At 58.2% G+C, this 12,488-nt stretch overlaps 1 protein-coding gene across 2 annotated transcripts in view; it reads right to left on the bottom strand.

Moving 5' to 3' along the window:
* The window catches only part of FBLN1 (fibulin 1), an 80,249-nt gene extending 68,429 nt beyond the window's left edge, over window positions 1–11,820 (bottom strand). Inside the window, exon 1 of one of the 2 annotated variants that reach the window (XM_019961962.2) lies at window positions 11,651–11,820. In XM_019961962.2, the coding sequence (XP_019817521.2) occupies window positions 11,651–11,729 (79 nt within the window). In that variant the 5' untranslated portion in view covers window positions 11,730–11,820. The remainder of the gene's footprint in view (window positions 1–11,650) is intronic. The other variant, XM_019961961.2, reaches the window with a different exon arrangement.
* Between the last annotated feature and the right edge of the window lie 668 nt (window positions 11,821–12,488).

The following is a 12,488-nucleotide window of genomic DNA, read 5'->3' as shown; positions in this document are numbered from 1 at the left end:
CCACCTCGACCGCCACTGGGGAGAAACTGTGCCTGGAGCCCTGAGGCAGCAAGTGGTCACCCCCAGAAGACCCAGTGAGTGTGGTCCACACCGGCATGAAGAGCCAGGGGCTGCACAGGCCGTTTCCTCTTAAATTGCTTTTTATTCATTTATTTTTTAACACCAAAAACATTTTGCATTGAGGTACAGCCAATTAACAATGCTGTGGTAGTTTCAAGCGAACAGCGAAGGGACTCAGCCATACATAAACACGTATCCATTCTCCCCCAAATCCTTCTCCCATCCAGGCTGGCACATAACATTGAGCAGAGTTCCGTGTGCTATGCAATGTCTTTCTTGATATCCATCTTAAATAGAGCAGCGTGTACATGACCTTCCCAAAGTCCCTAGCTATCCCTTCCCCACCCCCGGCAACCATAAATCTGTTTTCTAAGTCTGTGAGTCTCTTCCTGCTTCATAAGTCCATTTGTATCATTTCTTTTTAGATTCCACATCCAAGGGATGTCACGGATTTTCCCTCCTCTGCCTGACTTACTTCACTCAGTGTGACCATCTCGAGGGCCATCCATGTTGCTGCAAATGGAGAAGAAAGGGCCTCGCCAAGTCCCCGGACGGTGACCCCAGGACCCCCTTCCCAGGCCTTCTGGGGAGCGCTGAGCAGAAGATCCACCCGCCCAACCCCAGCCTGGCAGTGGGAGTCCCCAGGGCCTGATCAAGGGTGACGGTCCATCCCAGAGCAAAGCCTGCCGGCCCACAGCCCCCCAGCCACCTGACCCCTCCCCATCACGGCTGTCCCCCTCCACGCTCCCCCTCAAAGCCGTTTGGTGACTGTGGGGGACACTGTGGGCTGGGGCCCAGATAGTAATAAAGTGAGTGTCACTGGCTTCTCAAATGAGTGCTCCCCAACAGGGGGAGACTTCCGGTTGCGGGGATGACCTCCAGGGGTCCCACTCCTTCCTTCCTTCCTTCCTTCATTTTTGCTCCAATTGATTTTAAGAAAAGTTTTCACGAAACACCAGACCTGACCTGTCGTAGATACGATGCCCGTGGTTCACTCACAGGATGAGTGACCAGCCACGTGGCCGGACGCTGAGGCCAATATCCCCTGTGCTGTCCCCCCGCAGCCCAACCCCCGCGGGCCCCACGTAGCTCTCCTGCCTGCGGCCTTGCCCCCTGGGGCTCTCACAGCGCCTCCAGCCCTGGCCAACCCCGCCCCTGCCCCATCCAGCCTCTCCCCGCCTCCTGTAGCCCTCCTGCCAGCAGCCCGGCCCGGAGCAAACTCTCCATTGACAACATGGGTCTGCCTCGCCCTCCCACCCACGCAGAGCTGGGCCTGCTTCTCATCCCGGACCTCAGCTCAAAGCTGGCCCTTCGCAGCGACAGGGTTGAGTAGGAAGAGGATCAGCTTTGGAGCCAAACAGGCTTGGGATCTGATCCCAGGTTCAACGCTTGCTTGCTCTGTGACCCTCCCTGGGCAGGACGCTTCAGCTCTCTGAACCACGGCTTCCTCAGCAGCAAAATGGGGGCTCACAATACCTTTGCAAAGTGGCTGAGGAGATGGATAGAGCTTATAAAGTTCCGAGCACACAGGGAGCTCCAGTAAACAGTGGCTGCAGGACACGCGAAAGGAACAAAGGAAATCTGCTTGCTGTTGCCTGTGAGGAATGGGGGCAACATGGCCCCGTCCTGGGGTGCAGAACGGCTGGGGTACGGGTGGTAGCTCCTACGCCTCCCTCAACTCTGAAAAAGGTGAGCGTGGGGAAAGAAAGCTCAGACTCCCGCAGCTGGCTCAGCGGGGCAAGAACTTTGTGCCCCAAACTGCAGAAACATTTGGAAATGATTCCCACTGGGGAGCCCTGAGCACTTTGCAGCTTATTCTCAGTAGAACAATAAAATGTGAAGTTCTTCCCTCAATCCAGAAACTTGGAATGTCCCCAGAATGCTCCAAGCCATAGAGCTGGAACTCCCAGCGGGGGGTCAGCATACCCTCCTCGGGTGGGAGGTGCCCCCCCAAGCACTCCCCCATCAGAGGGGTCACGGGGAGCCCACGGTGAGGCGGGACGGTCACTCGGCAGAGGTCAGAGCAGACAGAACACTGTTGTCTTCCTCATAACAGCCCCACACGGAAGGGTCCCAGCCCTCCCACCCCCACCCCTCACCCCCTTAAATTGCTGCTGATGCCACCATGCCAGGCACGTCACACTGTTGGGTAGAAGTAGCTTTGTCTCCAGCCCACACCCCGTCTCTGGGCATCTACATCACTTCTGATATTTCACTACAGAAATATACAGCTCTGGATTGAACATCTTCAACCCACCTTGTCTTCAGATTCTAAAGGTCCCCAACTTGGCTACTCCACTGAAACCAGGTTGAGTGCGACATGCTATCTTTCCTTATGTCCTATGGACATTAGTTACGTATGCATCCTTGGGTCAAAATTACTTTGGGTAACTGTCCCATAATTGTTGTTCTGAGGAGCTGAGCACCCAACATTAAACAAAAACCCTTCCTTCAAACTGTTATTGTTGCTTTCTGGAGGTGATGGGAGAACCCCCTGCCGGCATCACTTCTCCCACCCACACTCAGCAAGGACTCGGCACCTTCGGCAGAAGGGGAAAGAGGGACGGCATTCTAGGCTGTGGCCCCACTCTGTCATAGGGCACATGGCTAGGCCGGGCGGGAGGCAAGAAGAGAACCGAGGTGTCAGCTTACCTGATGCTACACCTCACCGGTACCAAGGGTTTCCGCAGCAGCCAACGGCATCAGGCCCACCACTCCCACCAGCAGACCCTGAAAGCATCTCCCAAAGGGTATAAAATGGAAGAAACCTCAGGCACAGCCTCCGTGTCTGAGCCACCTTCCTAAATCATGCCATGAGAGCAACCTGAAGCGACAAGGCCGTCACGGCTACTTCGGTCCCCAACCCTGGGAGCGATGCCACTCGCTCACGCCCACCACGCACTCACTGGTCACTCAACACCCGTCCTGGGCAGGAAGTGCTCTTTAGAGAGAAGTGGAGCTTCGGGCGAGTCTGGAATGTTCTACCTTGGGTCGCTTCCCTCTCCAAGAAGAAACCTCAGCAAAGCACAGTTTTCATTTCCGGTCCCTGCAATCTAACTGTGTGGATGAGAACCACAAAGATGGAATCCTGAGACCGTGTCCTTCCAAAACATGGGGCATCAGAAGGCCCTTCACGCACATGGAATGCTGAGATACGAGATGGTGGTTGCTTAGCTCTCTACTTGGTTTTATTTTAATCCCCTCATTTGGGAAAATGAAGAGTTAAAGCAAGGCTCGCACCCCAGCTGCCGCACAGCACTGCCTGAAGCTGCAGCAGAGAGCGGGAGGGGGTCCCCATGGTGTGTAGGACCTGCATAACTGGGAAGCCTGAGCTGCAGTGAGATGCCAACGGGAAATTCCAACCAGACAGAATCATGCCAGACTCAGCCCATTCCCACCCCCTGCAGGGCCCCCCCCACCTCCCAAGCCTGGGGAGCCAGCAGACACCCCTCTTAGGGCTCGTCCATGTGCCAGGCTCTCTCTGACCCTGGGGTGTGGGCTCCAGAATCAGGACTCTGTTTTCAAGGAGATGACAACCCAGGGAGATGCCAGGAGACTGTTCCTGGGTGTGTCCCAGGGCCTCTGTGTCCCTTTGAGGCCGAGGATGAGGACTGACCCATCTCCCTCCTTGAGGCCCCCAGCCTTCCTGGGAGGAAGCAGGGGGCGCTGAGGCTGTTCTTATGGCTCCAGTCCCGTCCCTAACATAAGAACAGCTGGTGCCCACACACCCCCGGACATCAGCCCCCAGCAGAGAGACAGGGTCTCAGATAGAGAACCAGCTGAGAGGAGGCGGCTAGAGACAGGACCAGACGGCACACCCCTGAGTAGGTGACGAGAAGCCCACTCCACGTTGCTCCCTCCAGGCAGCTCACGTGAGCTCCTGGACCAACCCCCGTGGACGTGCGGGCCATCCTCCTTCTGCCCCATCTCTCCAGCATCTCCCCCTGCAGGACCCAAATCCTCTGCTTCCCCTCTCACCTCTCAGAGCACATGTGCACACCTGTCAAGTATCCTCTGCACCCGGCCTTTGGAAACTGAAGCTCTGCCAGGCTGGGGGTCTTGGGTCCACTCCTCTGCTTGGACTAGCTCATTCACACCCATTCAAAGGCCCTCTCCTCCAGGAAGTCCTCCCTAACCACCGCCCCCACCTCCCAACACACACCCACGCACACGTGCAAACATGGGGCAGAGGCCTTTCCTTTCGTGGTCTCTTTGCTCCCCAAACTTTCCAGCACTTCAGCACAAGTAATTAACTGCATGTGTCTCTGTGCCACAAGGGCTAGACAGGAGACTCATTCTGCCCCCGGACCCGTGGCCATCCCAGAGCCAGAAGTGTCCAGGAAGAGACGAACAGATGAATGATCTCGTGTGATCTGAGCAACCTTGGACACAGAGGATGGAAAGAGATGAAGCGTGTTGCCCGAGGCCACGGGACAAACAGAGGCAGCATTCGAATCCAGCTGTGACTCTAAAGCTGACACCCACCCACCGTAAGACCAGAAACGGTGGCTCCTCCCTGAAGCTGGAGTTAGAAATACGGGAGACTTTTCAGATGGAAAGACGAGTGAGGCGGTTTGTTCCGCGTCCTGCTTTCGGAACACGACAAGCGAGCCAAGCTGCCCATGTTCACATCCTGGTGCTGCCACGAAGCAGCTGTCTGTCCACAGCCACCCTGCTTGGCCTCTCTGTGCCCAAGGTGGGGGTGGTCATACCAATGATGGAAAAGGTGCAGCCGGTTTCGGAGAGAAGGCTCACATCAAAACGAGAAGCACATGTAGGTTAACAAAACTTCCAGGACTTTTCACTCAGGCAGGCAACACAAGTCAGAAGGAAAAATGGGTTCAAAACAAACAGGCTCATAAAAAAAGAAAAGAAAAATACTGGTTCAAGCCATTAGCACAAAGACACTCTGAGAGCCGGCCTCTAAAAGCCAGCCCTGGCAGCCTCCTAGCTGCCACCCCGGGCCCTGGGGGCGCCCCTGGGGAGGGGTCCTCTCATGGCTCTTCCCTCCTCAAACTGCCTGTGGGGCTCAGTGCCTCCGCCCCTTGTTCTCTCTTCTTCCAAACCCACTTCCCTGGGTGGTCTCGTCCAGCCTCACCTATGGGCTGAGACTCCCTCATTTCTGTCTGTCCAGGCTCCACCCGGACGTCTAACAGGAGACTTAAAGTGTCCACTTGGGACTCCGAGGCCCACCCCCGTCCCGCTTCTCTACCTCAGTAATTAGCAGTCATCCTGCGTCCGGAGGCTGAGGCCAAAATAACTGGGTCAGCCTGAATGATTCCAGCTCCCTCACCGTCCACATCAAGCCCTCAGCAAGTCCTGTCCACTCGACCTCCCCAACTCTCCAGCTCTGTCCGCTTCTCCCCAGCCCCCAGGCCACTACCCTCTCCAGGGCATCTTCCACCCTGGACCCTGCAGGAGCCTTCCCCACCACCACCCCGCCGGCTTATTCAGCCTCCACTCTAGTCTCCCTGCGATCCATCTACCATGCAGCACACAGAGGGGCTGCTGAAAACATGAGTCAAGGGATGTCACCCCCCTGCTTGAGAGCCTCCAGCACCGGGGCAGGGATAAAATCCACAGTCCGAAGCCTGGCTTTTAAGGCCCTGCACAAACTGCTTTGGCCCCGCCCGCCTCCCCTCCCTTCACTCCATCCCGTGGTCCTCTGACACACCTGGTCCCCCCGGGGGGCCCGTGTACGCCTTCCCTCCCCTTTGCCCAAACGCTCCTCCCCAGGTCTTTTCACAGAGGGCTCCCTGCTGCTAACCTCTGAGTTACAGTATTATGGCCCCCTGCCGCCCACCCGAGAGCCACCGGAGTCCTGCTCTCACGCGTCACAGTCACCGTGGCAGAGGGCCCCACGGACTTCTTGTTAGCGCATCCGTTTCTGAGCTTACTCTCAAGGGTGTATAGTGGCTTCAGTGGCGTCCCCTAGAAAAGACACGTCCACGTCCCGACACCTGGAACCTAAGAATGTGACCTTATTTGGAATAAGGGTCCTTGCAGATGTAACTAAGGATCTCCCAATGACATCATCCGGGTTTATCCGGGTGAGTCCTAAGTCCTAGGACAGGTGTCCCTAGAGGTGCACAGGGAAGACGGCCACGGGAAGATGGGGGCAGAGGCTGGAGGCTCACCACCTTGGCTCTCGGCCCCTGGTGTGGGCAAGAAGTAACCAGGTGCCCGTGCGCACGGGATCCCCCAGGAAGTCAGGGACAGAGCCAGCGGGAATCTGGCCCCCCGCCATGGAAAACAGCTGTCCTTTCAAACGAGCCCCTCGGCTACACAGCGAGACGGAGCAGGACCTTAAGTTCCTCCCCTTCCCCACCACGTCCTCTGCCTGCCTGCGCTCTGTGGAAAACTTGAGTCAAAGAAGTTCAATCAGAGAAATGAGAAACACAGAGGCAGAGGGAAGCAGTCAGAGGAGACCAGAGAGTAATCGTGTCGTCAGCGGGCGCAGTCAAGGACCGCCGGTTCTTCCTCAAGGACTAGATAATATTCTGAGCCATATCCTGCGAGCTGTCTTATTGATACTGAAGCCCCAGGTAGAAGTTAACTACACGATGACCAGACTGTACCCACAACAGCAGCTGCCACGATTTCAAGAACTGGCCTCAAAGAAATGGGAACAAATGGACCCTGGAACTGAAGATTAAGTGTACCTAAAACAAGCAAGATGACGCTGGTCAGACCACCGATGACCAATGTGAAGATGACCGTCAGAGCTGACTGTGCTGTTTCCGCGTGTAGCCTACCCCCCTCCCCACTTCTGTCTATTAAAGCTCTTGCCCACAGTTTGCCAGTGGAGGGGAGGAGTTGGCCTTCGGATAGATGTCTGCCCTGCCCCTGTCCAGTTGCAGGCACCAAAAATAAAGCAAACTTTCCTTTCCACCAAACTGCCCTGTTTACTGGCTTTTGGGGGGCGAGCAGCCGGGTCCCACACTCTTTCGGCAACAGGAGTGCTCAGGGACTGAAGTGTCCGTCCAGTCGAGTGGTTAGGAGCACGAAGTCCCATGTCCTCTACTGACGACACACATTGTCGTGAGCCAGGACTGGTTCCCAGGACTGGCTCTGAAATGCCAGAGCGCAGAGTGTTTCACGCTAATGGGCTGAGCCAGTATTTTTTTGTTTGAACCTGTTCTTCCTTTTGGGTCATGTCGCCCGCTGGAGTAACCGCTCTGGCCCCTTGCTGTTGTTCAATCTCTAAGTCACGTCTGACTCTTTGCGACCCTGGACGGTAGCCCACCAGGTTTCCTTTCTCTGTGGGGATTTCCAGGCAAGAATACTGGAGTGGGTTGCCATTTCCTTCTCCAGGGGATCTTCCCGACCCAGGGATCGAACCTGTGTCTCCAGCATCAAAAGTGGATTCTTTACCACTGAGCCACCTGGGAACCCAGCATTAAAATGGAAACAACAGTTGTACCTACTTCATGGGGTTGCTGACAGCGCTAAATTAGTGACTAAATGTAAAAGACTTCAATTATAATAATTTCCTAGAGCAGACAGCATTCCTTCCACATTTAAGGAAACAGAGCAGAAAGGCTGTGGGAGTCGGTCAAGCTCTCTCGGGCGGGTCACTTTCGGGTCCAGTCTCCTAACCTTGGTCGAGTGCCGGCTCCCACCCCTGGGTGGGCTGGCATAGGACCCTCCTGATAACATGCAGGCAGCCGGTTCCCTCCCGCCCCAGCCTCTTGTTAGGACCAGCCTTGGGGGTTAAAGGCGGTGACCAGCAGAAAGAGTGTCGGCCACAGGGCACAGTGTCCGGTCCAGCCGTGCCTGCTGCAAGCTGGATGACCAGGGACATACGGCTTGCCCTCAGCGCCACACTGTCTCAGCGCTAAGCTCCCCTCTAGGCTGAAGGGTCTCTGACCCCAGGAAAGTTGACCTAATAGGTACCCGCCCACCTCAGTTTCATTTGAAACCATTACGAGGAAACTGAGACCAAGTGAAGCCTGCACAAGCATTTATTAATTAAACTGTTACGATCTGATGTTTTGCAAACCTTTTATTGCGTGAGATATACTGGCAAAATACTCGTGCGTCCTATTAGAATTGTTTTCCTGCAAAGTTGCTCCACCCACCGCATCCATTGCTCACAGAGACCCCCCCACCCCCCCACCCCCGCTTCAGAGGAATGGCGGGGGTCTGAAGGATGTTGGGGAGGGGCTTCTGAGGAAGCTCCCCAAGGACGAGGAGGGGACAGAACTCCTGAAAGCCCCATGTTCTCTCTCACCTTCTCAACCTTTGTCCACGCTGTTCCCTTTGCCTGGTGACCCTCCCCACCCCCCATCTGCTCCTTCACATCCCAGTTTGCATGCCACTTCCTCCAGGAAGTCTTCCCTGACTCACTCCCAGCTGGAGTTGGTTTGTAATCGTCTACTTTTCAGGATCTGCTGGAAGTTACGGCCCATGGGCAGAAGGCTCCGGTCTCTCTTCCTCTCTGCCGTATCCCCAGGACCTAGAACAGTGTCTGGCACAGAGCTGGCCCTCAGCAGATACCCTGCATATAGATGATCAAACGCCTAAGGAGGCCAGCTGGGCCCACTTTGCGTGACCTTTACCAATACGGCTGCCTCCCTCCCAGCTCCTGGCTGGGGACGTGCAGTCTTAGTAGAGCAGTCTTGGGGGGAAGGACACTGTCCTACTCTAGGAAGGGGACAACACATACAACAAGTAATAATAACACAGCCCCCATGACAGGCATCCTCCTATGGTCTTGCCCACAGTCCTCCTGCATGCTCAGTCATGTCTGACTCTTTTGCGACCCCATGGACTGCAGCCCGCCAGGCTCCTCTGTCCACGGGATTTCCCAGGCACGAATATTGGAGTGGGTTGCCATTTCCCTCTCCAGGGCATCTTCCCGACCCAGAGATCGAATCGGTATCTCCTGCTTTGCATGTTCTTTACCACTGAGCCACCTGGGAAGCCCCCTCAATCCTCAAAAAGACCTAAAAAGTCAGTTTCTGTTATGTCCATTTTACAAATGAGAAACCAGGTCATCCCGTGGTTCTTCTCTGAGGGACAACAGGCAAAGCTGTTGTCAGTTCCACAAATGAGCTCTCCTGGAAGCCTGCTGGGTGCCAGAGGGGAGTGAGCACCCTCCTCCCCCACCACCATCAGGGTACCACCAAGCTGGGGTGGCCCCGGGCAGTGCGGGAAGGGGCGTAACCTGGAGCTGTGGCCCCCAGAAGAGGCCCTGGCGCCGCCCCCGAGACACCCTGAGTCTCATTCTCCTGCAGCCCCCTCAGCCTGTCCGGCCCCCGCCACCGAGTGGGAAACTCCAGGAGCAGCCGCGGTGCAGCCACGTGTTTTCAAGCCAAGTCCTCTCTCCCCTTTGTTCTCCTCCCAGCGACGTTCTCTGTAATCAGTTGGAAAGGCAGCCCAGCTGGAGCCAGGGGCCAAGAAAGTCTTGGAGAAAACACAACCGTCTTTCCCAACACCCTCCTCCTCTCTTACTCCCTTCCTCACTGGCTCTCAGGAAAGCCCAACGGCACAGACAAAAGGATGCAGGACAGATGGATGGTTCCCGCTCTGCCCCCCGGCTCGTAAAAGGGCAGCGCCCCTCTGCCTTCCCGTGGCCTGGTCACCAGAGGAGTGGCCGAAGACTAGCTCAAAGGCTCACCATCAAGGCTTTTTCCGAGATCACTTTTGAACTACACATTTCCTCCGGGCCCCCTACGGGGGTGGGAACAGTGTCTCTGCCAGCCTTCCAAGGCTCCGGGAACCTTACACTGTCTGAGTTTGCAGGTACAGAAAGGAACCTGGCAGATCTCTCCCCTTCTCTCGCCCCAAACCATACCAAACTTGTTGAAATTCAAGAGAGGGACCTCCCCAAAGATACAGGCGTTCTCATCAGGGTGCAAAGAAGAGAGGCTTCTTTACCCACTTCAAGTGAGGACCTGCTCCAGGAAGAAGACGGCAGTAAACCATCAGTCAGGGCTGGGGAGCCATCCCAGCCTAGCACACCTCGGCACTCCTTCAAAGCTGGGCCCTGCCAGTCTGCAGGGGACGCTTCTCACACAGGAGGTGTGAAAGAATATCGGTGGAAGGTCTGGGGACTCGGGCTCAGCAAAGTCCAACTACACCTTCTCTCTGTGACTCAGTTTCCTTGTGTGTTAGATACAGGGGGGTGCCGGGCCCTCTGGGCTTTCGATCCAGCCAGCAGTCCCCTGAGTTCCCTTCCTCCCCTGCCTGCCTGACAAGCTCCCACTCAAGCACCGGTCTTCTCCAAGAAGCCTCCCATCAACCCCAGGGCCTGGGATGGCTCTCACTGCGGGTGCTGAGCCCTGTTCCTCCACCCACGACATGTCCCTGGGCACAGGCCCGTGCCCGAAACAGACAGGGTTCCATGAAGGTCTGCTGCAAAGGGAGCCAGGGAGCCAAGAAACCTCTGCAGGGCTCTCCCCGCCCCCACCCCTCCAGCCTCCCGGGGGAACCCCTGAAACCTGGCAAGGAATTAGCTGGGACAAGTGACCTTTGACAGAGGAAGGGGAGTGGTCACCAGAGAGTTTAAAAGCTCAACTAAACCAGAGATAAAGAACCGGAGATGCCGAGGGTGGTCGGAGCCCTAATCTGCGCCTGGCCCCAGGAGGGCTGGCCTGACTAATGACTGATAAGTAACTGGGGTCAGTGGAGAGGTCAGAGGTCACGGCTGTAATTGGCAGGGCCTTGCAGTCACCCCTGAGGAGTGGAGGCCTTGAGGATTAAGGGAGAAGGGATGAGCTGGGTGCTTGCCATTCCAGCGCTGTCAGTCCCAGGGCTGGGGGCTCTGTTGATGGAGACCCCCTTGCACCCCCTTGACACCAGACGGCTGGCTGGGTTTGGAGGTGGCCTGACCCCAGCCGCAGTGAACACGGGGCCTGGCGCCACCTCCGTCTTGAGGTCCTCAGTGACCCAGGAGGGCAGATAGCGGTCTCCCCACACATTGCTGTGCCCTGAACACCTCCAGACTACACCCTTCCTCTCTCCGTCCTGCACGGGCGCCCCCTACTCCATGACCGGGTCTGTGTCTCGAGCAATTTACCGATCCCCAACCCCCAGTCTGTTTTCCCATCAGAACGCTGGGTACCACAGCCCCTGCATAAGGGTGGAGGTGGGAGGAGTGAGAACAGGTATGCCAAAGGCACTCCAGGGGCAAGGGCAGCCACGGGGATGGAGGAGGGGTGAGGGAGGGGACGGCGACCTTGGCCACCACCGGCCAGCCTTCCTCTCCCCCAGCCGGCACTCTGGCCCCGGCGGGTGGATGGGCGCTAGGGTGGACAGGGTTTGGAAGCGAGAGGACCTGCGGGAGAATGTGTTTGGAGGCATCCATCTCTAAAACAAGTCCCCAAGTCAGCGGAGGTGATCAGGTTGGAAGCCAGGCGACGGGTAGTTGGAGGGTGGGGGAGAGCGCCGCGGGGCAGCTCAGATGTCTCAGGACCGCCGACGGGGGCGCAGCTCTGGGCCGCCTCCCCAGGCGCTGGCAGTCCCCAGAGTCCCACGGGGCGCGGGGTCCCCAGGGATCGGGGGTGGGGGGGATGGGGGAGTCACTCAAGCGGGGGCCGTGGACTCGGGGCGTCCCCTCCCTCCCGATGCCCCTCAGCACCCCTACCTGGGGCCGCCAGCAGCGAGAGGCCGCCGAGCAGCAGCAGCAGCAGCGGGACCCGGCGCGACGGGGCGGCGCGCTCCATGGGCGGCGGGCGGACAAAGGCGCGGGGCGCGGCTCTCGGCTCCGGGCAGCGCGGGCTCCAAGCTCCGGCCGAGCCTCCGCAGCCAACGCTGGGCCCCGGCCGCGCGGTTCAATTATCCCGCCCAGGAGGAGGGCGCGGGGAGGGCGCGGCGGGGGCGGGGCCGCGGGTCGCCCCCTCCCCTCCCCCCGGCCGCTCCCCGCTGGGGACCTCCGGGCCCCCTCCCTCCTGGGGGGCCCTCCCTCCTGGCACCCATCCTCGAAGGGCGAGCAGGCCCACGGCCGGGGCGGGGGCAGGGACCCCAAACTTCTCCTCGGTGGGGGGGGCCTGGGCAAGGGGGGACGCGATCGGCGGGAAGCACCCCCACCCCACCCCCGCCCACACACCTCCCGCCCCTTGCGAGTGAAACCCGATCCCCTCCGCACCCATCGGCCAGAGTGGCGGGCTGGGTATCAAAGGTTAGCTCCGCCCGGCTCCTCCAAAAGCGCGGGTGGGGGGAACCCTGCCTCAGGCAGCGAGGGGTCCCCAGAATCAGAGGCGCCTTTTGAGGGGAAATAAGGGCGGTCCATTCGGGGAGCCCCCTGCGGGACTCGGCCCCGAGTGTTGCCCGGAACCCACAAGTCTGCTGGTTTCCCTCCCCCTCCTGCGCGCGGGTCGCCGGGCACTCTGCAGGTCTGCGGTCAACCTCAGGAGTGCCCGAGACTGCCACCTGGCTCTGCCCTCAGGGGACCGCCCGTTGGGCTGACTCCACCAGCATCCCAA

The sequence above is a fragment of the Bos indicus genome, chromosome 5, assembly GCF_029378745.1.
Source record: "Bos indicus isolate NIAB-ARS_2022 breed Sahiwal x Tharparkar chromosome 5, NIAB-ARS_B.indTharparkar_mat_pri_1.0, whole genome shotgun sequence".
In the NCBI taxonomy this organism is placed as follows: domain Eukaryota; kingdom Metazoa; phylum Chordata; class Mammalia; order Artiodactyla; family Bovidae; genus Bos; species Bos indicus.
Note: the sequence above shows the minus strand (reverse complement) of the source record. Positions and strands in the feature narration are given on the sequence as shown.